This window comes from Juglans regia, chromosome 15 (genome assembly GCF_001411555.2).
Source record: "Juglans regia cultivar Chandler chromosome 15, Walnut 2.0, whole genome shotgun sequence".
In the NCBI taxonomy this organism is placed as follows: Eukaryota; Viridiplantae; Streptophyta; class Magnoliopsida; order Fagales; family Juglandaceae; genus Juglans; species Juglans regia.
The window spans coordinates 4,403,100-4,430,083 of NC_049915.1; the positions used below are offsets into that span (position 1 = coordinate 4,403,100).

General features: G+C 34.3%; 3 protein-coding genes across 3 annotated transcripts; all 3 read left to right on the top strand.

The window, feature by feature from the left end:
- The first annotated feature begins 5,939 nt into the window (after nucleotides 1–5,939).
- On the top strand, nucleotides 5,940–8,005 carry LOC108990386 (F-box protein At1g47056-like). The gene has a single exon (XM_018964334.2). It carries the CDS (start codon nucleotides 6,149–6,151, stop codon nucleotides 7,739–7,741), a length of 1,593 nt encoding a protein of 530 aa, XP_018819879.1. The 5' UTR covers nucleotides 5,940–6,148; the 3' UTR covers nucleotides 7,742–8,005.
- Nucleotides 8,006–13,789: 5,784 nt separating this feature from the next.
- LOC108990348 (mannose-P-dolichol utilization defect 1 protein homolog 2-like) lies at nucleotides 13,790–19,008 on the top strand. Its single transcript, XM_018964290.2, has 9 exons — nucleotides 13,790–13,822; nucleotides 14,664–14,918; nucleotides 15,511–15,664; nucleotides 16,401–16,473; nucleotides 16,574–16,640; nucleotides 16,850–16,909; nucleotides 17,833–17,893; nucleotides 17,983–18,024; nucleotides 18,603–19,008. The coding sequence occupies exons 1-9, from the start codon at nucleotides 13,790–13,792 to the stop codon at nucleotides 18,704–18,706; spliced, it is 849 nt and encodes a 282-aa protein (XP_018819835.1). The 3' UTR covers nucleotides 18,707–19,008.
- Nucleotides 19,009–24,180: 5,172 nt separating this feature from the next.
- LOC108990337 lies at nucleotides 24,181–26,194 on the top strand. The gene is made up of 7 exons (XM_018964277.2): nucleotides 24,181–24,403; nucleotides 24,558–24,611; nucleotides 24,695–24,826; nucleotides 24,915–25,023; nucleotides 25,144–25,185; nucleotides 25,283–25,339; nucleotides 25,414–26,194. The coding sequence occupies exons 1-7, from the start codon at nucleotides 24,261–24,263 to the stop codon at nucleotides 26,014–26,016; spliced, it is 1,140 nt and encodes a 379-aa protein (XP_018819822.1). The 5' UTR covers nucleotides 24,181–24,260; the 3' UTR covers nucleotides 26,017–26,194.
- The last annotated feature ends 790 nt before the right edge of the window (nucleotides 26,195–26,984 follow it).

The following is a 26,984-nucleotide window of genomic DNA, read 5'->3' on the forward strand; positions in this document are numbered from 1 at the left end:
AATTCACAAAACCACATGTACAATCAAATCCTCCACAATTCATAATCTCATTCTCCTTTAATCCCATCCTCCAATCTCCATCCACAAATAATAATAAAAAAATTCACAAAGAGATTCGAGAGTGAGCCATTGAGCCCTACTTACATTCACCCGGCACTGAGGCTTACAAGAGACGACAATGGCAATCTACGATGACGACTCAAGATGACGGTGGTGACTGGTGAGGCAAACGACGAATTGGAGAAAAGAATTGAGAATTAGAGAGAGAGAGAGAGAGAGAGAGATAAATCACGAGGAAGAAGAGAAGAATGGACTAGGGGGTCTTCGACCGGATATTAACCCATAATCTATGACGGGGGTCGTTTTGATTAGGGGTTCGTTTTGATTAGGGGTAGGGGTATTAAAAAATTTTGTACCTGGGTATTTTTTTTTTTATATAATATGTATTATAGATAATATATATAAGTAATATATATAAGTAATATATATATTTATATTACTAACAGGCGGAGTGGGGCGGAGTTCCACCCCATCCTGCCCTCGCCTTCGTTTGAAGTCTCAGATGCGGGTAGGGTCCCCTCGCACTCTGCATCGACGAATGGGGTAATTTGCCCAGCCTCACGGAGGCGGCGCAGACAAGGACGAGGGGGCCCCTGTTGCCCACCCCTACTCTAAAGCTCTAATGCTTGACATAATTGAGGTTTGACATAAAGAAATATACATTTATTGAACAAAATGTTTTTATAATTAATTTTAATATAGGGATTGGGGTATAAAGATTATATAAGAAGTGTTTCATCTCATCTCATCTTATTATTACAATTTTCTCAAATTCTCATATAAAATATAATGAAAAGATCAACTTTTTCAAATCTCAAAACTAATAATATTAAAAAATAATATTCTAACAATATTTTATTTAATTTTTAACTTTAATCTCAACTCACAATTTAAACAATACCTATATACTAAGAATTATCATGAGAGAGAAGGCAAATGCTAAATCATTAACAAATATCTTACAAATTTGCTTTCATAAGATCTCTATATAAACCAAGTATTTTCCACTAAAAAATTATATACATATTACGTAAGAGAAAATACCAACTAGAACAAAAAAATAAGAAGTATCTATATAGAGTCTAGAGGTGTAAATTTAAACTGGGAAATCAGACCGGACCGGACCAGTTGGAAAAAAAAAATATAAATTAATTTTATATATTATACAAAATATTTATATATATAAGTTTTATATATAATATATAATAATATATTAAATTTTTATATATAATATATAATTATATATCATATATGAAATAATTTCATATTATAATTTATAAATTATAACATAAAATGTTAATCTTAAATATGAACATTTGTAATTTGTTTGATTATATGTTATTAATATAATTAAATATAAGATAATGTTATTATACTTTATAAAATAAAAATTTAATTTTAAAAATGAATTTAATTGATCATATGCTTTAAACATAATATATATATATATATTAAATTATTAATAATATTTTATCATAAGAAGTAATATTTTATTATATATTTTTTACATTTTAAAAAAATCGAAAAACCGAACTGGACTGGACCGGAAACCTGTAAAATTGGATGTACCGGTTTAGGAGGGTAACCGGGGCGTAATCGGTTTTAAAAAATGAAAAATCGGTACATACCGGTTCGGTCCTAAATTTTGTCCAAAACCGGACCGGACCGGACCGGTTACACCTCTAATAGAGTCAGGGTTCAAACAAAATATATCTGCTCATTAAATCATAGATTATTCTACAAATTTAAACTAGTAAAACAAATTGAATTCAAAATATGTGGAATTTTAAGAGAAATTCCATCTAAACATTCAACTTAAATCTCCCATCCTGAGCTTGATCCAACTAATAACCACTAAGGAAATTGCCAATGAATCGATTTCAAATCAACACTTGACCTCTTCTTTACGGTAGATAGCTTTGACATCCCACCTGCCATCAGAAGTATTATAAATTTTGGAAATTTAAATACATTTTTCATATGTAAATTACTAAGAATTATTAATTTTGAAAAAAATACAAAAACACTGACAGATTTTACTCCTTAATTACGTTCGATTATCAAATTGAACCCTAAGATAAGCTTGCACTAGATTGCACCATGTTGCATATTTTTGTTTAATTATTTTATTTTTGTTTAATTATTTTAAGGTTTCACTTGAATGAAATGTATTATTCTCAGAGTTTTTAAAACTTCTCATAATTTAATTCCCCTACATCACATAAATACAAGACACTTTCAATTTTAAATTTTTAAAATTTTTATCTAATGAATGCCTGATCATTATTTAAACACAAAAATCAAAACAATTTTTTTAAACTTAAAAACAAAACACAAAAATCAATATAATTTTTACAAATTTTAAAACAAAATAAAAAACTATATTAAAATATTTTTTTAATTTTATATTATTTTTATTCAACATTTTCTATCTCATTTTCAAAACTCTAATAAAACATATTCACTCAAATAATTTTATTACTATTCTTAAAATTGTGAGATATTTTAAACATCCAAACATACTCATCTTAATATTTAAAAATCCAAATTATTATTTTTAAGATATACAAGCACTGATAGAGCACCGGGGGCGGGGCGGCGAATGTCCTTAGAAAATTACACAAAATATTATTTTGATCAAAAACTTTTCTTGAGATTTGAATAATGTGTTGAAATGAGATGAGTTGAGTTAATATGAAAGTTAAAAGTTGAATAAAATATTATTTTTTTAATATTCTTATTATTAGAGACTTTTGAAATAACTTTTAACCCCAAAAAATTTTAAAAGCCCAAAATATCCTCCCCTGCACCAAAAAAAAAAAAAAAAAATCGTTGATTCCCCCAAAAGTAATATGAGCCAATATTTGAAAAAATTAAAGATTCCTGAGATTAAAAAAATAGTCATGTTTGGTTAATATGATAAATATGTGAATAGTAATGAGATAATTTATTAATAGTATTGAAATAATTTAAGTTAAATTTTTTTTAGAATTTTAGGAAATGAGAGAGAAAAATTTAAATAAAAAAATTATAAAGTTAAAAGGGGGAATATAATTCTTTTAATTTAATTTTTGTTTTGAGATTTAAAGAAATTGAATTATTTTTTGTGTTATGTTTGAAAGTTTGAGAAATTTATAATGATTATGTAATAATTAAATGAAAAAGTTAAAAATTTAAAAATTAAAAATTAAAAAATATTTATATTTAAATATTATTTGTAGGATTGTTCATTTAAATCGGATTATTTTTTTTTTTTTTTGGCCAAGTCTGGAACTCGGTTAACCGGATTCTGGTTTCGGGTTTTAGTCCGGAACCAGTGTTGCAAAATCTTGATACACCCGATCCAAATACAACCCGGTACACGATTTGTTTGGTTAAGTTTGAATGTTTTGATTCATGGATTTTCTTTATATCCCATATTTCACAAATTATAGGCAGGGCCTCTGTGAAATAAGTTTGTGCACCATATCAGTTCCAATAATATATATATATATATATATATATATATTAATAACAATTGAGTTTATCTCGTGTAACTTCCACTTGATATTTATAATTTTTTTTATTCATGTGCCCACACATAATTTTGTTGGTTATGTTATTTTTTTGCAGTATAAAATTAAAAACAACCAAACAAATTAAACAAAATATAAAGATGGGCAGACTAGTTATCCTCGAAAGCTGCTTTGATGTTGGACAAAATTAATTTATTGATTTTCATGAGTTTGCACCATTTCATATATACTAAATATTTAAACTTCATTTTCCAAAGACTTTCTGCAATTAAATTATTAAATATATATACCTCTATTGTTTATAAATAATAATTAATCGATAATGTCTACAGCTTATACGCTTGTAATAAGATTTGAATCTTAGCTGCATCGATCGATCTACGCTGCTTGTCAAAGCATTGTGATGGGTTAGTCACTTCTTGTACAATCATATGATTGTAACAAGGAAGAAAAAAGGGTTTTGAAATCTGGGTTTTAAAAAACAAGAATTTCATCGGGGTTTAAAATTCGGATTTCTATCTGGGTATACTCGGATTTTCAAGTCAGAATCTAGATGAACAGTCTTAATTATTTAGATATTGAGATGAAATGAGATAAAATTAGATATTTTGAAAGATTTGTAAAACTAAACCAATCTAAAAATTTTGAATCGAATCTCTATTAAAACTAGATTTTTTTGAACATAAACTATGACCAAAAAAGTTTCCAAAGGTCAAATATGTATTTATTTTGACCCATAAATGTATAGTTGTTCTTTATTATCTCTTAAGGCTAGTTTTGTTTTTTGTTTTGAATAAAAAACCTCTTAAGGCTAATTTGGATATTGAGAATGTCTCATATATTCTTATATATTTCTTTTCTAAATATAACTCAAATTCAAGATATTTTTCAATTTTAAATTTCTAACTTTTTCATCTAATCAATATCTAATCATTACAATTTTTTTAAAATTTTTAAATAAAATATAAAAAATAATACAACTTTTTCAAATTTCAAAACAAAAATTATATTAAAAAATTATATCCAATCAATTTTTAAACTTTATAATATTTGTATTCAATTTTTTCTCTTTCATTCTCCATAACTTAATAAAATATCTTAATTTAAATTATTTCACAAAATCATTTTTTTTTCCTTTTTGTGGTGGAAAAGATTATAATTGGAAATGATAGAAAAGGGGCGTTCATCTCACGTTCATTCCGTGATAAAACCATTTTCTTTGAAAAATTGCACGTTGCATTATGGCCTACAACGTGATATATGATGCCCCTCCTAAAGTCCTTTCCGCCCTTTTCTTTTGACCTCTCACTTTTTTAAAGTCATTGTCGTACTAATATTATCCATCAACGTATATGGGGCAAATCGTCAAGTAAAATATAAATTATTATATTATTTTTGTAAGGATGGTTCTATTTTTTTTTTAAAAAAAAGGAACTTATATATTTTAAAATTATATTTAGCATCACTCTAATTTGAAAATTAAGATAAATATAGTGTTCTTCATTTTATTATAAAATATTGTGTCATTAATTTTATATAAAACCATTGATTTTTAATGATAATATGAAAATATCACAAATTTAGTTTTGAAATAACTTAATAATTATTTATGAATTCATTTTATTTAATAGCATAACATGTTCTCACTTATATTGATGACTTTTGGCTTTAGTTGATCCACGTGTATCCATGGACGGTAGAAGATTTTGCATTTTTGGGAGAGGTTTTTGTTATATATTAGTCATTATTTATCTTTATATTTTATATTTGATAGTTTTTTTTTATATATAAGATATGAAGTATGTGATAATGAATAGTAGTTGATAAGAAGAGATATTTAAAAAAAAAAACCAAATAATAGATAATAAACTTTCTAAAATAAAGATATTAATTTTATAATTATTTTACAACTCTTTTATAATTAATTAATTTTCATGGTATTGGTATAAAATGAGAATCTTCAGTTGATTAATATTAAATAATTTATATTTTGAATAATACTAGATACTGTTTTATAAATTCAACACATTTAAAAAAAAAAATCATCCATCATTAAAATAATAATTTTTTTATGTGAATTTTAGATTTATTTATTTTTTTAAAAAATATTGAGACAAATATAAATTTTCCTAAAAAAAATATTTATTAATATTTTCTCCATTATTTAACGTGAAGAATAAAATATTTCCTATTAAATAACATTTCTAAAAAAATTCGTAAAACTCTTTTAAAAAAAAAAAAATGAAACCAAACATAATGACTTCCACGTGTATCCCATGGATGGTTGAAGATTTTGTGATTTTTGGGACCTACACGTGTTGTGTCCAATAAAAATCGGGGAAGAAACGTGCGAAGCTCATGGTAAATTGGTAATACTTAATAGCCTGTGAGGGTAAGGACGAAAGAACTCAACAAAACCCAAATGAAATCTGATTTCGGATCCGTTTCAGAACTCGTGTAAGGAAGAAGGCCAAGCCGAGAGATGAGTGGCTCCGACTTCAAGCTTCGTCATGGCGGTGTCTAACGCTGAGGCTGCGTAGCCCGACCTTTTGTTTTTCTTCTGGGAGCCCTGGATGGGCCAGTCAACCTCGACGGCTGCAAGTTCTGGCCGTCGCGAAAGCAATCAGAGCCAGCTATCAAAGACCAAATCAAAGGCCCTGATCTACCCGATGCAAATTGAATACGCGGAAGAACAGCAGGGAACGATCAATGGAGAGCCAGATTACATCTCCAAATTGCCAGACGAGTGTCTGGCTTGCATTTTCCAGTCCCTCGGCTCCGGTGACCGCAAACGCTGCTCTCTCGTCTGTCGCAGCTGGCTCCGGATCGAGGGACAGAGCCGTCACCGTCTCTCACTCAACGCCCCGTCGGATCTCCTCCCTTTGATCCCTTCTATCTTCTCTCGATTTGATGCCGTCACTAAACTCGCCTTGAAATCTGATCGTAAATCCGAGAGCATCGGCGACGAGGGGCTCATACTCATCTCACTTAAATGTCGCAATCTCACGCGCCTCAAGCTTCGTTCTTGTCGCGGTTTGACCGATGCTGGCATGGAGGCATTCGCGAAGAATTGCAAGGGTTTGAAGAAGCTCTCCTGTGGATCTTGCACCTTCGGAGCCAAGGGAATGAACGCGGTGCTCAATAATTGCTCGGCTCTCGAAGAGTTATCCGTGAAGCGCCTGCGTGGCATCACCGATGGGGCCGCGGCCGAGCCGATTGGACCCGGCGTAGCCGCTTCAGCTCTCAAAACGATTTGCCTGAAGGAGCTCTACAACGGACAGTGTTTCGGTCCAGTTATTATTGGCGCAAAGAATTTAAGAACCTTGAAGCTGATCAAGTGCTCTGGCGATTGGGATAAGCTTCTCCCAGTGATAGCGAATCGTGTCACTAGCTTAGTCGAAGTGCATCTCGAACGTCTTCAGGTCACCGATCTCGGCCTCGTGGGGATCTCTAGTTGTTTGGATCTGGAAATTCTGCATCTTGTCAAGACCCCGGAGTGCACGAACATGGGGCTCGTATTGCTCGCAGAGCGTTGTAGGCTCTTGCGGAAGCTTCACATTGACGGATGGAAGGCGAATAGGATAGGCGACGAGGGCTTAATTGCTGTCGCGAAAGGTTGTCCTAATCTTCAGGAGCTGGTTCTCATCGGTGTGAATCCTACAAAACTGAGTTTGGAATCTTTAGCATCGAATTGCAAGAATCTAGAGCGCTTAGCTTTATGTGGAAGCGATACCGTTGGCGACGCAGAGATTTCTTGCATTGGTGCGAAATGCCTAGCATTAAAGAAGCTCTGTATAAAAAGTTGCCCCGTTTCGGATCAAGGTTTGGAAGCTCTTGCGGGCGGTTGCCCGAATTTGGTGAAAGTGAAGCTTAAGAAGTGTAGAGGAGTAACACCCGAGGGCGCGGAATGGTTGAGGGCAACTAGAGAACCACTTGCGGTGAATTTAGATAATGGTGCGGCCGAGCATCAGGATGCGAGTGCGAGTGACGGTGGAGCACAAGAAAACGTTGTTGAAATTCCCCATCCTCCTCCTGTGCATAACCAGATGGAGGCGGCTGTTCCATCGAGCAGTACTGCTCGATCAAGTTCGTGGAAGTCGAAACTAGGGATGGTTAGCATTTTGAAGAGGTGGTCAAGTGGTAACAGCAGTTCCCGGGGTAGTTAGATAAGCATTTCCAGCAGAAGTTCCAACTCAAATAGCATGCTTGCTCTTGCTTCGTTTACATTGCTTTGTGTTGTATTATCCAGTTCTGCCTCTTTTTTCTAAATGTATTTAATTTGATTCCGTATGCTGTTCATTGCCTTTAGACTTGAATCTTTGTTGTTGCAAGTTGTAATTTCACACTCATACCATTTCTGCTCATTTGGTAACTCACTCTTTGACTCTGTTTTATTGAATGATTGAAACCCCCCGTCATTTCTGTTCACAGACACGGCACATATTTTGATAATCAAGTGTTGCTTTTCTTTTGTTGGTTTTAATTACAAGAAGAGTTATGCTACAAGAAGCCCCACACCCCTACACACTATTTAAAAATATATGATTTTATTTTTTTATCCTTATATTTCATTATTCAATTCAATATGAAATATGAATTCAATCTGAAAAATGAGGGTAAAAAAGTAAAATCATATGTTTTTAAATGGTTTGCAGGGTGTGGGGCTTATTTCTAAAATTTTTCTTACAGGAAATTGTCTAAAGCCTTTGCTATTCGCTAGTTCACTTGATGCATATGATTGGAAAGGCATTAGATATGTTAACTATTAAGTTCTTATGTTGGTATCTGAGGATTTCATGAGTGACCTTAGGCTGAGGTGGGAATGAGATTATGACTTAAAAGGTTGTGAGGTTTTGATTTCTTATTTTAGTTAAAAATAAATATTCAGGGGGGGAATGATGAAAGCGCAATAATTTCCACATTTAAGGGAATGCAAGTAAATACTGCATATTTGATTCCAATCGCACATCAATTTTTCTTCACTGCAGCTAATACTCCTTCCTTGTATCAAACGGGGTTATATCTCTGGTCTGCAATCCTTGTTCTGCATCCTTGGGATGCTGGAATAGGTTTACAAGTTATTCATATTCTGTGACGACTACTTAGTTACTGGATTATTGTGTTGTATTTGATATATGTTCTGCTTGGGTCTGGAGATTAATTGTGGTTTCTGGTTTTGCAAATTAAATTTTCTGTCATCCTTTGGTGAAAAGCAATGATATTTAGATGCTGCCTAAGGAAATGTAACCGGTGCAGTAGATAGGGTTGGATGAGGTTACTAATGGAGATCCTTGTAAACTGAATTAGATAATTGTCTTTAATGACAATATATCAACCCGGCAGGGCAAATTCATACTGCGTTAGTGTTGGTCTTGCATTTTGATCTGCAAAATATTGATTCACCAACCTCCTATCCTTGAACTTATCTGTTTTCAGTAGCAACATTTGTCTAGTGAAGTGAAGGGAACCCTAACTTTTTCTCATGGTTTCATGAATTGGGAAAATCCCTCTCTCAAGCTCGCATGCATGCGCATCCTCTAAGATATTGATAACTTCTGGTGACTCTATGCGTCTACTTGGATATGGGAAATCAACCTTTACCGCTTTTTCCGTCTTTAGTAGCGATCAGTTTGGCCTTTTATTGAACATTCTAGGTTGATTAGCCTAAATTCAAGCTCTAAACTGTTTCTGTTTCTATGGTTATTGTCTGATGGTTAGGAAAATCTTCAGAAAGTGGTATTTAATGTTATTAGTTGTGTACTATACGGTTAATATCTACTCCCCCCCCTCTCTCTCTCTCTCTCTCTCTCTCTCTAATACTTACATATTTCAGACAATTATTTCTTGAGGGTGAGGACCCTTGCTGGGGGGGCTTGATCTTTCTCACTAACAGGTTTGGCGTGAAGCTCATGATACTTCTGGCATATGACGCAAGAGAATTGCTTTTTTGCTGATGTAAGTACGAAAATACCTGGTAGCCTACACACTTGTTATGGTGTAACGGTGTTGCCCAACAGGTGTCCATGATTGCATTGTTATAAGAAGTTTGCTAAGGGAGGAGCAGTGAGCCAGCTGATTATTGGTAGTCTTGGAGTAAAATGGTTTCAGTCATCATGGATGCTAGGGCATGACCTCTAGTGTCAACTTCTTTAAGGCTGCATTGTCAATCTAGGGTGCATTTGATGGGAGTTCCCCAGTTTATAATGACAGGATTCATTGGCCTGCTCATGGTGCTTATTTCATCCAAAAAAGAAGACAAATATAAAGGTATAATAAACTTTGTGTGTGTATGTTTGGTCCTTGTGTACTCAACATGTAATCTTTGCCAGTATGTTACCGTTCTAATCTATATTTTTGGGTGTCTAAGTATATTGGAATAAAAATTGATTAAATATGTTTTATTATTTCACTTATCAAAAAACCAAAAAAGTTGTCATTGGTGCTGCTGGCCTTTTCTCGTGCAGATAATACATTGGAATATGACATAATGTATCAGTAACTGATAAAAATTTTGGTCTTAGTATTATGTTTGCACAGCTAACATATGTGGAGTAGTGACCCATAAATGCAACTTAAGAGTTACTTACATGGTTGTTCTTGATTGCAGCAGTGATATTGATGCTGATGCCAACAATAGTGATGTTTCCGGGGCATTCAGATTTGGCTAAGCTTATATCTCATAGGCAAGGTTATGCCTTAATTTTGCCTTTGGTACTCCCTCTCCACAAACACACCCCTTCTTTCAGGCATGTCCATATATTATATATATATATATATATATATATATATATATAAGTAATGTGAAGTTATATATAGGAATGGTAACCAATAGTGGGGCTTGTGCTACTTCCGAGACTATTGCAGACTAAATTATCAGGAAGCCAAAACAAGTTACAATGGCCTTGAATTATTGAATGTGATGACTGGTGAGAAAAGGTAACTGTTGTTATTTTAAGGCTTGATTTGCAGCTTTAAGATATGTTTTCTTTGTAAGATATACCTCTAGGGAATTAGTTGGATGCATGTTATCTATATTTATCATTTTATGTGGTAAGATCTACAATATTATGTCCCATAACATTTCTTCCTAGCGTAGAATTTCCTCGTAAGTTTGGACATAGGCATTTCAATATATTTTTATTTTTTGGAGTGCACAGAACACACCCTTTCAAACATGGCCATGATTTGATCTATCTATGCAGAATGGAGATTCTTTATTCCTCCCCATTCTCATTAGGAATACTCATTTTATCCCTTAACAAAGGGCACCACACATAGTCACGGCGGTGGTTCCACACCTGGAAACCCGTTCCGAGGGTAATTGTACCATCCCTATAGGCCATGTCCATGGCCACAATCAGGAGTCATTAGACCACTCCCATGGGTTTCGTGGGGAAGCTGATAATTCAAAATGGTTGAGGTCTTGAAGATCAATTTTTAAAAATAGAGGTTTCTTCACCAAGAATTTACATACCAATATCTCTGGAATTGTTATTTTCCCTCATTTTTTAAGGGCTGTTCATCATGGAATGGCTATTTTTGTCACAAAGCCCCAATCAAATTGTGAAATATCTCTTCCATTCTATTTCAGGGATCAGTTCTGCTTTGGAGAGGTATTGTCTGTTTTGAGGATGAAACCAGCATCCAATAGGGGACTGCCACATCAGAAATTTAGTAAAAATCACTATGAGGACCCTCCACCAGATTTTTTTCCAAAATACCCTAAACATATTTTCATTTTTCACTCCAGGAGGTAGGATACCAGCAGCCCAACGCAACATTGGCCTTCCCCACCTGCTGTGGCTTAACCACCAGCATTTCTCCACCAATCGCCACCACCAGCCAGCCCGCGCAGCCACCCATTCCGACGCCAACCAGTTCGATGCAGTAGCCACAGCCACCACGTAGTCCGATGCCACCCACAACCTACACGTTGATGCACTACGAACAACTCAGACTAGGCACCTGCATGTAGAAACACAACTTCGCGAGACCACCATCTCCATGCATGGTTTTGCCTTGCACCATCTTGAACAAATCGTGAGCCTCTTCCGCGGCAACCACCAACCTCCTTGCACCATTACTGCTAAAGTCTCCTCCACCAACCTCCAAAACCACGCCACGAGGAACCACCATGCAAGCCTCACTGTGCGCAACCAAAGGAACCTCGGCCAACCCTGTTTTTGGTTTTTCAAAACAGAGCAACCACCAACCTCCTTGAATAAATCGTGAGCCTCTTCCGCGGCTACCACCAACCTCCATGCACCATTACTGCTAAAGTCTCCTCCACCAACCTCCAAAACCACGCCACGAGGAACCACCATGCAAGCCTCACTGAGCGCAACCAAAGGTACCTCGGCCAACCCTGTTTTTGGTTTTTCAAAATAGAGCATCCGACGGAAAGATACCAAGCATCGATTTCCATGCCCATGTATGACGTCGTGCCCACGTCTTTGTGTTGTTGCGAAAAACGTTGGCGCACCATCCATGCTCATTTTCTGTTTCTCCGTGAGCCACCATCAACCTTGGCAGCAACACCGTCTCACGTTCTCCTCATGCCCCCTTCTGCAAACCACAAAAGGGTCCCTATTTTAGACAACCCGAAGTAGAGCAAAGGCTCCACGTGCCGACCACCAACTGCAAGACTATTCCATTTCCAAATATGAGGTTGGTGGGTGAGAACTTGCAGAAAAGGTCCATAGCCAGACAAAGACAAAACAAACGATTGATGAAGTTCGAGTATTGGGAGTATAACTGCCTGGACGAGAATTTTCTTTCAACTCTTTTATCTGAATATTTTTTTATTATTCGAAGATAGATAGAGACGAGGGTGAGGGGAGGTGAGGGATTTGGCTTTGGTGAAAGAGAGACGAGGGTGGGAGAGAGATCTGGTTTGGGTGTGGTGAGGACACATGCTGGGTTTAATGAATGGGCTACGTGGCAGGTGTACATTGGTGGCTGATTTCAGCCCTTAAATAGATGTACCGATTAGAAGTTATTCTCTTCAGGGATATATTTTCTGTACCAAATGTGGCCTAAATGTTTCTAGTTTTTGTGCGTGTATAATTAATTCGTTTGGAGAAATTGCAACATCCAAAATTCGTTGCTTTTGATGATTTGGTTTTGTAACAACTCTTGGAATCTACTTGAGACAGAAAAAATAAGGTTATATTTGAGTGTTAAACTCATCTCAATTTATCTCAAACTAATTATTGATGAGATTTATTATTTTTTTAATTTCACATAAAAAGTTAAACATATCCCAACCAACTTCATACATTCAAACACATTTTTCAACTTCATGCATTCAAACATATTTCAATAGGACCTACAAAATACTAATATTTACAAATCAAATCAAGATCATCTCAGTACCCAAACTAAGCAAAGTTGATATGCTCGATTTACAAAGGTTTCCGGATAACAGAACAGTTTAGATACATAAAAAATCAGATTATTGTCAATAAAGAATATCAAAACCACATGGTCAAGACTTTCTTGTTGGGAGATGCTTAACTTGTTGGTAAAGGACAGAACAAATTGACAAACCTTCCCTGGTGCCTAGATGCTTGCACCACTTGTTTCTAGGCCAATATGGTTGGTTTGGGGGCTTGAGAAGATGCATTGCCTCTTAAGAAACAAGAAAAACGAAGGTAGGACGGCCTAGGCATGTTGCTAAATGTTATGGGCTGCAAGTTTTGTAATTGGTTGGATAGAATTGGACCACATACGGTGGACGACTCTACAATCTAGATTAGTATGCGTTGTTACCGTCACACTTTGTGGGCATCTTTTCCAGAGGTTGTGAATGATATGATAATCTTATGAATAAAACTAGTTTGCTTTTCCATTTTGACCGTTCTATTTGATCGTTGGTCAAAATTTTTATTTTTTAAAGAAGTGATTAAGAAATTAATTTTAAGTGTATTGATGTATTTTTTTTAAAAATATTTAAATATATTAAAAAAATATGAAAAAAAAAATCACTAAACGGTACGTCCAACGATAAGAGTGGGACGGCATAGTAGCCCCACTCTAATATTATAGAATTATAGGATGTTATGGTATTAAAATTGACCAAGTATATACTATTTTGTAACATGTCATTTAACCATAAGATGTTCTTATTCTTGGACTGTTTACTAATTAGTCTTAAATTCTTAATTCCCAATTTCAATTGATATAGCTACACCTTATTCTTTAGTTATTAAGTAATGGTAGATAGTCTTAGGGTGTCCAAGTTTCGCGTATTCATTTGAAAAAAAGTAAGGTCCATAATTAGAAAATCATTTTTTTCCATATGAATTTTAGATTTATCTACTTTTTTTTAAAAAAAATATGCGAAACTTACATATTTAAAAAATGCAAATATCATTTCTCTTAGTTCACTTGTCGACGTGATGTGCAATAATCAAAATGTTTATTAGTTTTTTTTTTCTTTTTTTAATGGGCACTCTCCATTTCAAATGAAAAAGACCCATTACTTGAAGATAATCCTATGTGCTATATAAACTTTGATTAATTAATGAACGATGAAGAGAAAAATACCAACTTATTCATTTTCCTTTCCTTTTGCTTTAATTTTTTTTTTTTAAAAAAACTAATTGATCTTATTGGTGGGACTAGTTGAGTCCTAGCCTTAGGGACGGCACCCTCATAAATGTATAAATCAAAACATAAATGTATGAATCAGACTAGAATTTCTCTAAAATATACGTACAACAATCTTTTTTAGGGGCTCCTTGAAGCTAAGCCTCTACTATCCCCAACTATTTAAATAAATAAATAAATAAAAGAAATAATATTTATAATATTAAAGTGAAGTTCGCACATTTAAAAAAAAAAAAAAGATTAATGTAAAATGAAACTGGACGTTCATATTATGGTGTGGTTTGAATAGTAAATTGGGATGAAATAAATTTAGATAAAAATTAAAAGTTGAATAAAATATTATTTTTTAATATTATTATTATTTTAAAATTTTAAAATTTTAAAAAATTAAATTATTTATTATATTTTATATAAAAATTTTAAAAAATTATAACGTCTACACGAGACAGACGAGACACTTCTTTCTTCTAAACCGAGCCGGACAAGCTGAGTATAAGAGAGAGATCAGCTCAGCTCTTAAAGGTAGTCTCTTTCTTTTCCTCGAGGTCTTTAATTCCTTGGCAGAAGCTGAGAGAGAGAGGGATACTAGAATCTCTTGGGATGGATTTCAGCTGTGCTGTGGGATCTCTCCGCCACGTTAAAGTCCCAGACAAAGACTGCTTGCTGCCTCTCATTTCCAAGCTCCTCGGCTATTGCATTGTTGCCACTTCCACCATCGTCAAGCTCCCCCAGGTACGTTCCCTTTTATTTTGTTTTTTCAAATCATGTCCTTTGATCGTGCTTGTTTCTTCGAGCTACTTATCGTTGCAGAGTTAAATGTGTTGACATAGGAGTTTTGGGTTGAACTCTGGGTGAGTTACTAGCTGCCCTCTTTTTTTGTAAGTGGGTGCATGAGATGTTGCATGGCGCTTTTTGAAAAGACTGGATATTTGGGGGCCCGTTTTGTGATTGTTACACTCAGTAGAACTGTCGATGGATTCCAGAGCTATAACTTATGGGTTTCCTTTTTCTTTCTTCCATACGTGACATGGATTCGAGAATATTCGACTGAAAACATTGATATTCATTTTTATATTCAGACACCATCTGTGGAAAGTATATATCTCTTTCAAAAGCTATTGATTTTAATCTCTTCTTGAGTTATGGAATAAGAATCCTTGGATTTTGAAAGAGAATGTGTGAACTACATCATTATTTTATGAATTTTGTTATCCCCTTACATGCAGCCCAGTAACTTGATTCAATCCCTTTGCAGCTCATTATATTATTGCTTTTGGTTGATTGGACACCATCAGTCATATGGTGCTTTGTACTGAATCTGCAGATAATAAAAATTTTGAAACATAGAAGTGTCAGAGGCCTTAGTGTTGTGGCCTTTGAGCTTGACGTAGTCGGCTACACCATTTCTTTGGCATATTGTCTTCACAAAGGACTTCCCTTTTCAGCTTATGGGGAGTTGACATTTATTTTAATTCAAGGTCTGTTCTCGGATTCTTATATTTTTTTTGTCAATGTAAAGCTTTCTAGTGACGTGGGTGTGCAAAACAAAATAAAAAATTCGTACTTGGATTTGTAATGAACTGTGCTTGCCTCCTGATCGAGTGTAGAAATGTATATGTTCTGTACCGGTGTATATAATTGGTCTGTGTTGGTTAAATCACTACAGCGGTTTTGTTGCCTGTTATTTGGAAAAAGAACGGTCCTGCGTGGGGCCTTGTGGGGGTGGGGGGAGAGATGGAAAATCATGTTCGAGAATAAGGATGAGTTGCATATATTGTAAATTATAAATCGGAGCTAAATTTTTGACTCGGAGAACAATTGACATAAAATTAAGTAACCTGAAATATTTTTATTTATTAGATCCAAGTGTTGCTCCATGTTTGATGCTAAAGAGTATTATTCTTATTCATGGCTTGTAGTTTGATTCTATATCTTGTCTTATGTTTTCTCACCAAAATGATTTATGCTAGTCCTTTTGTCTCATGGTTGGAGTGAATGCATTAGAATAAATAGTCCATGAGAGATAAGATCAGTTTGTAAGGTTTGTTTTCCTACATCTTAAATTAAGCATCTGTTGAACCCTGATCATTATCTGTTGGCTGGCTCTATTGGACGCCCTGGACGAGGTATTGCCTCTGGGATGAGATAACTTCGCAATATCAAAAGCTGATGTCTCATTATTAAAAGATCTAACAAACTTCCTATCTTTTGCAGCTATAATATTAATTGCCACGATTTACTATTATTCTCAACCTTTGGGTACTAAAACATGGGTCAGGGCATTACTGTATCCTTCTTGCTTGCTGTAAAGTATTTAATTTGTCTCAAATTTTCATTTTGTGAGAGTGAAAATATGTTCAACCTCTTCCTTAATGATGGTTTTCTAGATATTGTGCTGTAGCACCAACTATTCTAGCTGGTCAAATTGATCCTGTTCTCTTTGAGGTCCTCTATGTGAGTAGCATCTTTACTTTACTGTCAGCATTTGAACATATATTATTGGAGTTTCTCACTTATTTTTTATCATAGCATTTTTTGTCATCACCTTTATAGGGATACGTATTTGCGAGTACATATATATTTCAAATTTTAGTCCTTTTTAGAACTTTTTTTCTCACGGTATGTATGAATTTTTCTAATTTGGGAATGACCTGTTGTTGCAGGCATTTCAGCTTGCAATTTTTTTCTTCGCCAAGATCCCACAAATATGGAAGAACTTTTCTGTAAGTGAACTAATGAGGGCCCCTATTATGCTGTTCAATTGGATGTTATTGGTAGTTGAGCTCTAATATGATTTATTTTCATTTCTTACTTTCATATTGAAAGGATTCTATAAATTCTGGTGCTAAATACTTGTCGAAAATACAGGGCCACTCTGTTCTAGAACCCAATTTTCCATTCCTTCTTTAGTTCTTAATAAATATACCAATATGTCTTACATGTGAACTGTGCTTTACAGTATCTCCAAAACCAGAAATTACCTATATGCTGTTAAATGCCCTGTTAATGTTGTCTACTGATAATAAAACAGATACCATCATAAGAGGCTGTTATGTATACTTGGGTTTGAATATTAGTTAATCTTGTTGTGGTTGTGGAGGCTAAGCTTTACTCCATCCACATAGATGAAGTAGCTGTGTATCTAAATCTTAAAATCTTTGCCCATATATCACCATACACTACTTGTCCTGAAAAATGAAGTTTGTATCTGAGTGGAGAGATTAAATAAAATAGATTAAGGATGATTCGATCACTTTGCCAGCAAACTAATGCAGTCTTTTGTCTGCTGTGTATACTTCGTTTGAATATTTGTTTATCTTGTGGTTGGTAAGCAAGTTTTTACTCGATGCACATAAATGAAGTGGCTGTGTAGGTAAATCTTAAACTTTTTTACCATAAATCACCATTTCACCTATTACTTATCCAGAGAAAGGCAGTTTGTGTCTAAGTGAAGAGAGATTAAATAAAATGGGCTTATCTGAGTGTAGGTTAGTCAATTTAAGAATGATTCGATCACTTTCCAAAGAGGCAATGCTGAGATTTCTTTTGATTCTGTTTGCGAGCATACTAATGCAACCTTTTGAGTATTTACAAGTATGTTTTGCCTCTTTATTCATATTTTGGTGAACAACCATTCTCTGAGCAGAACAAAAGCACAGGGGAGCTCAGTTTCTTAACATGTTTAATGAATTTTGCTGGTTCCATGGGTAAGTCTATAGCTTTAATTGAACTAGACCTGTTAGCTTCTGATAGATGCATGTAGTGATGTTATGAAACTTAATTTTTTGTTTTGTAGTGAGAGTTTTTACAAGCATCCAGGAAAGAACACCAAGAAGTGGTATCCTTGTTTTATATTCTTGATTACTCCTCCTTCCCACACAATTAGTAATTTGTGTTCCTTTCTGTGTTGTTCCAGAAAGTAGAAGGTTTTTCAAGTTTGAATTCACTTCTTTTCAAATTTGAGTTTTGTGGTTCATTTGAGGCGTCATGTACGTAGAATGTCAATTTTACTGAAAGGATTTAATAAACTTGAAAGTGTTATAAACAAGAAAAAGAATTTTAGTTTTCTGCACCTTTTGGTTTTAGCATTTCAATAAGTTAGTCTAATGACTTGTTGCACATTTCCGCATATTATCTCTCTCAAATGAGGTCCCTCTTAAGTTTTTGTTATTTTTCTGCTGCTCTATTAAAATGCAATTTTCTGCAAGAAAGAATTGTCTTTTAGCATCCTTGGTTTCTTGAAAGATGCCGAAAGGAAACAATTGGTATGAATTTTCGAGCAAGGAGACGTTTCTTGTTCAAATATGAACACTATGTACACTCCATGGTTTCTTTGTATCATTTAAGCTGTTGGTGCCAGCTTGCATGTATTTGGTGCATAATTTCTACCTATTGCTATCCTTAATTCTTTCGCAGTTCTTTTGGGTGCTGTAATTAGTATTACTACCAGTGTTACCATCCTGATTCAGATGATTATGTACCGAAAGCCTCGTACCAAGGCAGAGAAGAAAATAAAGTAGAACCTGACACGTCATGGGTAGCTTTCCCACCATAACAAAAGCCTCAACAGGTGCTTCCGCCAAGCGATCAACACACAAGTTTTAAAGTTCTTTAGGTGTGTCTCATCTTTCTTTACAGTCGTAGCTTAATTCAAGGGTTCAGGGAATGTTCCAAGTGGGACAGTTTCTTATTAGAGGATACATGAATGCATAAGCAAATGAAGAAACTACAGTTCTATTTGAGGAATAAACATTCGATAGCTTATTGTAAACCCTCATCAGGATTCCCTTTTTGGAAAGGTTTACTACTACATCAAGAGCAATGTTTTTCCTCTTAAGGTACTTGTACATCACGTCTTGTTCCCTTAGCCCAAATTTCCTTTTTCTCAGTGCTGCTGCACGCATACTTATCAGGATCAGCTGCTAAGGGTAGAGCCTTCTGGTGGGAAGCACTCTGGAAAACCAACAAATAAAAAGGGGAAATAATGCTAATGAAATTAAACATCTTCGCCTCCATACCCTTTGCAGCTTAATTAAAGAGTTATGCAATATACTGCATGTAATGTCCCAATGGAAGGCCCCAATATATTGCAATATAAGATGGTTTTCTAGCCCGACGAGGATGTCGGGAATTTAAAGGGGTAGATTGTGATATCCCATATAATAAGGATAAGAGTAGGTGGTGTATGAGATTTTACATTCCTTAGGAAGGAGAAGTTCTTGTTCTTTATAAGGTTCCAATGAGGCTCCCATTGTATCATTGACTAGTCATTTTGAAGTATAGGTCATGTGGTTTGGGGCCTTCCATTGGGGCATTACAAATGGTTCCATTGAAGCATTACAAATGGAGCCTCATTGGAACCTTGTAAAGAGTAAGAACTTCTCTTTCTCAAGCAATGTGAGATTTCATACACCACCTACTCTTATCCTTATCATATGAGGAATCACATTGCACTTTTTTAAAAAAATTAAAAGGTTGAAGGCAATATCACATTAATGCAGTAGGATAGGAGTGAGATTGGAGTGGAGTATATATTATTTTTCCAATTAAAAATTTAATGCTTTGATACATGTTGTGTGTTTTCCAGCCAAAAAGTAGATCCAATGTCCCATTTGCTTAGGTGCCTTACCATCGCTTGTTTGCTTAGGCATTGCATGATAACACTCTTAGAAGGGGTCGAAAGAACTTGGAAGATGAATGATTATAAATGATAGAAAACACCCATAATGACCCATAATTTTGAAAATCCTCTCCCCCTTGGTTCCCCCCTCCCTCTCAAGATAATTAAGAAGAATTATCTTTGGGCATTCTATAAGACTCAACAAATTTAGCCTTAAATTTGAGAGAAAATTATATATATATATATATTAGAATACTAAATCTCACATGAGATTATATATATGTATAATCTCATATATATATATATATATATAATTTTTTTTTTTCTTAAAACAAAAGTGGGATATAACTTAAACTCACATAAAAAACAAAAAAAATAAAAATAAAAAAGTATGAGGATGATAAATATAATTTTTCTTTTATATTCTACGCACCATATTATTAAGATTTATTTGCACATTGCATTCTTAAACTATAAAAAACTGACACTTTGCGTTTCAATTGAATTATAACCGTTGAAATAAAAGAAAATTAAGTGACTTAACACAATCTTAATAAGCTACAATGCACCAATTTTAATATTTATTTAAGTTGTGAAGTTTAAAATTCTTAATAGAGTGCAAAGTGATATTTTTTCTAAAATATAAGATATTTTTTCCCACTATATCTATATATTAACACAGTAATAATTTGTACATATTCTAAATAATAATATTTTTACTAGACAAGCTCTTTTTTTTTTTTTTTTTTTACAAGACTCGTGCGAAATTTGTAGATTGATATCTAACATTACTCATAAAAATATATAAAGAAAGGATAGGATTAGTTGGTTGAACCTGTACATAGCCAAAATCCATGTGTACCATGATTACTTAATTAGGGTATGGGCTATAATAATATATTTCATTAAGTGTTGCAGTACTATAGATGTAAAATCTAGGTAGGGATTTTTTGACCAATTTCAAGACCGCAGCTTCCACATTTATGATAATATTAATCGGTGGACAAAGACCTAAGGTAAAGGCAAAAGATGTAATCCTAAGGGATGTAGGAGGCTTAGGCTAGCCTAAAAGTATTTTAGTGATTTAAAAGACAATTTGTCTTTGCTCTTTCACGCAACATATATGCTAAATATACTTAATTTCTTTTTATAAAAAACTTAATTCTCTATATGTCAATTATTGATATGCTGAGAATCATGAAATTTGAAATTCAAAAATTTGTATTAAAAAAAAAAACCTAACAAAATAAATCTTATAGCTGTAAGTAAAATTATAAATATATATAATACTACTCTATAAAAAATGGGCAATCTTGTTACGTCGGAATTATATATAGAGAGTGTGTTCTCCCGACCAATGTAAGAGTTTGCAAAGATATTAAAAAAGGAAAAGAAAAAAGAATCTAAATGACTTGGTAGGCCAGATTCGGCCATAGAATTGGCCGAAGGCAAGAAAAACAGCTGCCACGACTTGGACTCCTTATGTTTTAACCAAAAGGACTGAATTAAACTAAATAACAAACCTACAAAACAACCTAGCTAATTAATTATATAGAAGTACTGCAATTACAAAAAGATTTCATAAAAATAAATTTATAAATTAATTAGCGTGATTTCATGTGATACATTAAATCTATTTTATAATAAAAGTAGCTTTACAATCTGACGTACGTAACACATTATGCAAGTCACATCGGTTTGTAAGTTTATTTTTGTAAAATCTTTTTGTAGCTCTTAATTATATAGCAACACTCTCTGACATTACAAGAAAATTGCTCATTTATGCAGCTAGTAAATTTTAGCGAAATGATTATTTACAGTTAAAATGAGTCTGTTTTGATCACAAATAGTCTTTTCGTCGAAATAAATGACCACAAATACATGTTTTTCTTGTAATGATCTCCTTGCCCAACCGATAGAACTCACTACATTGAGATCGATTAGTGCTGTTGCTGCGTTGGCATGCAAATTATGATCAAATACCTTTCTCCATGTATTCACATATTATATTAATCAAAAGTGGGTTTTATAAAGTGCTGACAAAGAGTTGGCTAGTTTATGAGGCAATCTGTCGCAAGAGATCGAGGCATAAACCATGTAATTAATTATAAGGTGATATTGAAATTGTAATCCATATCAACTATATATGCATCTCGAGTACTTTGGATTGCCATCACTGAGTGAGATAAAAGTGAAGAAATTCATAGACCTAATTCTAAATAAGTTGATCTATTGGGATAAGTGGCGCGTGAGACCCATGCAATTCTACATTAATGGTGTGTTAACCTTATGCATATGTACAATAATAGGCCAAACCTTTACAAAAATAGTAGGGTGTGGCCGGAGCTGCATGCAGCTTGTGGCAGGGAGGAATATTATGAATTTGGGGAGCATGGTGCATGGCCGATGGGCTGTAATTGGGAAGTGCCAAATCAATATATAACAAAAAGGGTAAATATTCGTGAACTCAAAGAAAAATGAACTAAAATGGAGGAAGAGAAACGAGGGTGCATGGGGATCGAAAACTACGAGAAGCTGGAACGATGGGCCGTGGGGGAGGGGGAGATCAGTCACTCCTCCAATATTCCAACGCTCCATATCAACGTACACTTAATTAAAACTCTTGAAAGAGCTAGCTAGGTAGAAGAACCGATGTAAAATTGGCGAACAAAATGGATATAGGGAAAAAGTTAAAACTCTCTCTCTCTCTCTCTCTCTCTCTCTCTCTCTCTCTCTCTCTCTCCTCTATTCATGCATGCTGAGATGGGACAAAAACCCTAGTGGCTAGGGAATCGTCACCATCAAGTAATGGTACATGACAGCCTTTATTACTCCAATTCATTTGATGACCAAAGCATGCAGTAACTCTTAGTTGGTTTCCATGAACCAAAGTATATATACATGAGCAACGTTAGAGTTTTAGGCATCAGCTTTCAGCTGATGTGTCTGCTAAAGACTTGATGTTTTCAACAAATAGCAACGTTTCAGGATGAGACAAACATATGAGCGAGCTGCTTCTTGGGGGGGGTGGGGGCCCTGGCATTACAAGCGCTAAGGACAATGGAGACAGGGTTTGGTGCAATTTTAGAGTGAGAACTGAGAAGAGATGGACCGATTAATCAATCTTTTAGGACCACTGCAACTCCATGCAGGATAACAAAACGTTAATGTGCATGCATCCTACTCACGTTTGCTGCTATATATATATATATGCACAATAAATTAAAACACAAATATTTTAATCATAAAAATATTTTATAAAAATAATTAATTTATAAATTAACATAATTTTATACACTAATACCTCATATTATGAAATTATTTTTATTATAAAATAACTCTAACTTATAAGGTGAATTTATAGATTAATAAATCTTTCAGGACCACTACTGGTGCAACTTCATGGACAGAAAATGTGGTGCTACTGACGTTTGCTGCTGTATGTATCGACAATTATAAGGCCAGTCGATCTCCACTAGTATCAGAATCCAAGTACGTACTATATATATATATATATATATATATATATATATTGTATCTGATCCTTAATCTACGCACGTACATTTGTCAGGATGATTAATATATATATATATATATCTCTATATATATAAAGAGCCCATGAAACGGAATTTTTTTATTTTAACAGAAATTTCTTGTTTTAACGGAATATGCTGATTTTCATTAACTTTCTATCCGTTTGTAATAATTACAGAACACAGGGATATAATTGTATTTTCATTTACATTCAATTTATGGCTACTTTTATGATTTCTGTTGATTTCTATTCCACTATTAATATATTTAAATATGCTAATAAAGCAGATTTATTATAATAATAATCATGGATTCAATTTCCAATTTGAAAATACGTTATAATAGGAAAACAGATTTATGTAGATTTATCTTTTCGTATTCATTATAATAGGAAAGAATTATAATAATTTACAAATAACCTATCTTTCAATAGCTTTTAAGATATATATTAGTAATAAAATAATAAGATATATGTACTTTATTTTTATTTTAATAAAATATATTAGTACTTTGAACTGCGCATACGTGCCTCAGGCACGTAACATCTTACTAGTATATATATATATGTATGAATAAGAGAAATACTAAGACTATAAAGTAATTATATAAAAATAATCTTATAAATTAACGTGTCTTATTATCGTGATCTCTTAAATTATAAAATTATTTTTACCATTTCACAAAAATAATGATAATTTACTATTTTTATTTTTTATTTTTTTTATTATAAAAATTCGTGGAAATCTTGAACCCGGGAGCGTGTATATCTCTCTCTCGTTTAGTGCGCGTGCCCTTGGGAGTTCTGTCGTTTCACTTTATCGTTTAATTGCGATGGGAACCAAGACTACATAGATACAATTGTAGTATCTTGTTTCTTTCGCTTCCCTGTCTGTCTCTGATCAGTGTTTGTGTTTGCGACAATGGAGACTGGACTTCCTACGCTCAACTGTCTCTTGCAGCACACGCTTCGGAGTCTATGTTCATGTTCAGATTCTTCCAGTTCCTCAAAATGGGTGTACGCCGTTTTCTGGAGGATATTGCCTCGGAATTTCCCCCCACCGAAGTGAGAAAACTGATTACAGAACCATAACTAAAAGCCCATATATATATATATATATATGCATGATTATCTTAGAAGTTTGATTAGCTTAGTTCATGTTGCAAAGGCATGCAATTTTTAATGTCCTAGATCACATTGGTTTCTTCATTTCTTGTAGGTTGGAATATGGAGGTAGTGCTCTTGATCGCTCCAAAGGAAACAAAAGGAATTGGTAAGATACAACTAGAGTTAGTTGCAGAAGACCCATGTCTCAAATCTGGTTTCTAAGTGGCTTTTTCTTCTTCTTGGTTTCAGGATTCTTGTGTGGGAAGATGGGTTTTGTGATTTCTTTGAATGTGAGAGAAATGGAAGTGGTTACATAAAGGGGAGGTTTGGGGCAGATGTCTTCTTCAAAATGTCTCATGAAGTGTACAATTTTGGAGAGGGGTGAGTGAAAGCTCATTATTAAGGGACAAGGAAAATTGGTAACTGAGAAAATTGATGAGTACTAAGCTGCATGGTTTCTGTTCTGCAGATTAATAGGGAAAGTTGCAGCAGATAATAGTCACAGATGGGTGTTTAGAGATGCTCCAAGTGATGGTGATCCAAGTTTTATCTCCTCCTGGAATGTAACCATTGAGCCTGTAAGGCAATCATATATAATTTTCTGCACCAATATCAGTTCAAATGTAAATTCTACTCCTTCTTGTTTTTTCAAACCTGACTTTCTTGTGATTCTCTTGAATTATTCTTCCTCTTTCCAGCAACCTAGAGCATGGGAGTTTCAGTTCAATTCAGGCATTCAGGTTTGTATCTTCACAAGACCATGAATAGAAATTCTCATTTGAACTACTCTCGGTTTAAACCCATTTAGCTTCATGAAATCATCTTATTTTTTGACAGACAATTGCCATCATTTCTGTCAGAGAAGGCATAGTTCAACTGGGCTCGTTTGATAAGGTATGTATCTAAGCTGATAATTTCTCTCTTAATTCTTTCCCAAGATCGATATCAAATTGCTAATATCTCTTCAGGTTGTGGAAGATCTCAATCTGGTGATCAGCATACAGAGGAACTTCGGCTATCTCCAAAGCATTCCAGGTGTCTTCGCCATCCAAAGACCATACCTTCCTATCCAACATCCATACGTCCTCAAACCCAATGCCCCAATGATAGAAAACCATGAAACAACTCTTTCCTTGTACGACAAACGCCAATTAACAGGAGTGAAGAGACTGTTCGACGAAAAACCTGACTATTCTCCCCTAAAATCGATCAACTTGGGCTGGAACACTCCACAAAATGGCGTTGCAGGAGCACCCAACATTTGGTCAATTCCACCTCTTTCTCCTACCATGTCTTGCAGCCTCGGAGCATTGCTAGCAAAGCTACCTTCAGTTCCATCTTTCAACGCTATTGAAGCTCCAGAAACAGCTCTGCTCAACGACATCAACAACACGAATGATGGAATTCAGATACCAAACATAAAACTGGAGTCTTCCTGTCATATGGATGGTGGTCAAGAAGAAAAAGTACCCATTTCCATGAACCATAACTCAGAGCAAGGAAATGGATTAGCAGTGGAGTTGGGATTTAGACATCAAGGGAAGGAGAAAGTACCTTTAAATCCCAATTAATTAGCATGGACAAGTTGCATTTATTGTCATGAAAAAAGATGGTTTGGGCACTGCAAAGCTGATTTTGTAGGCTCGTTGGTAGATCACCACTTTGCCCCATATTATTTCATAGATCGAGCTTTCTTTCAAAGTACTTAGCATAAACAGTTCTGCAATGCAATAACTCATCTTTTCATTACATCCAGTCTTATTTGCTGCAAAAAGGGGACAAAAGAATGCAATCATCATGATTGGTGTAATGAAAACAATATCATGCATACTTAATGATAATTACATTGCATGGATTCTGCTTAAACCCCATGCCTTCGTTATCATGATTGCTTCACAATCCTAATGACAATGCCATCTCCTAATTTGATGGATCAAGTTGAGTGGCAATTTGGGCATGATCGATGGTGGGGTGTGGACAACTCCCATGGTCTGTCCCTTCTGGTCCCTGGAAAACAAATGAGAGAGAGAAAAGCAGACAGACATATAATTGAATTTAGATGAAGATGTTGTATGCGACATTTAGTACCTAACGCACCCGACACACTCCATGGTCCCCAACCTCCACTGTTTGATATTTTCTTTAATTCCCTTTTGGAGTGGTGTTTTAAGTCTCTTGTTCTTGTTATGCAACATCCATGTGGCTCCATTTGTTTTGGAAGAATCTGTTACCTGTGTAATATTGGAACATCATCTTTGCAATGTATTCTTCTATTGGGCCTCCTTATCATTTTATTTTATTTTTATTTTACTTTATTAATCTACCATTATTGTCTCTTTAATTTTCCTGCAGTTAACTCTACTATCATTTTACTATTACTTTTCTAATAAGGAAAAAGATTTATCTAATTATAGCTATTGACTCATCGTTATTTATAGATTTGGTTTCCTCGTTTCTTAACTATTTTACTCGAATTATTCTTGTGCATTGGGCGGGTCATGTACATATGACTTAAGAGCCATCTCGATGTATTTATATC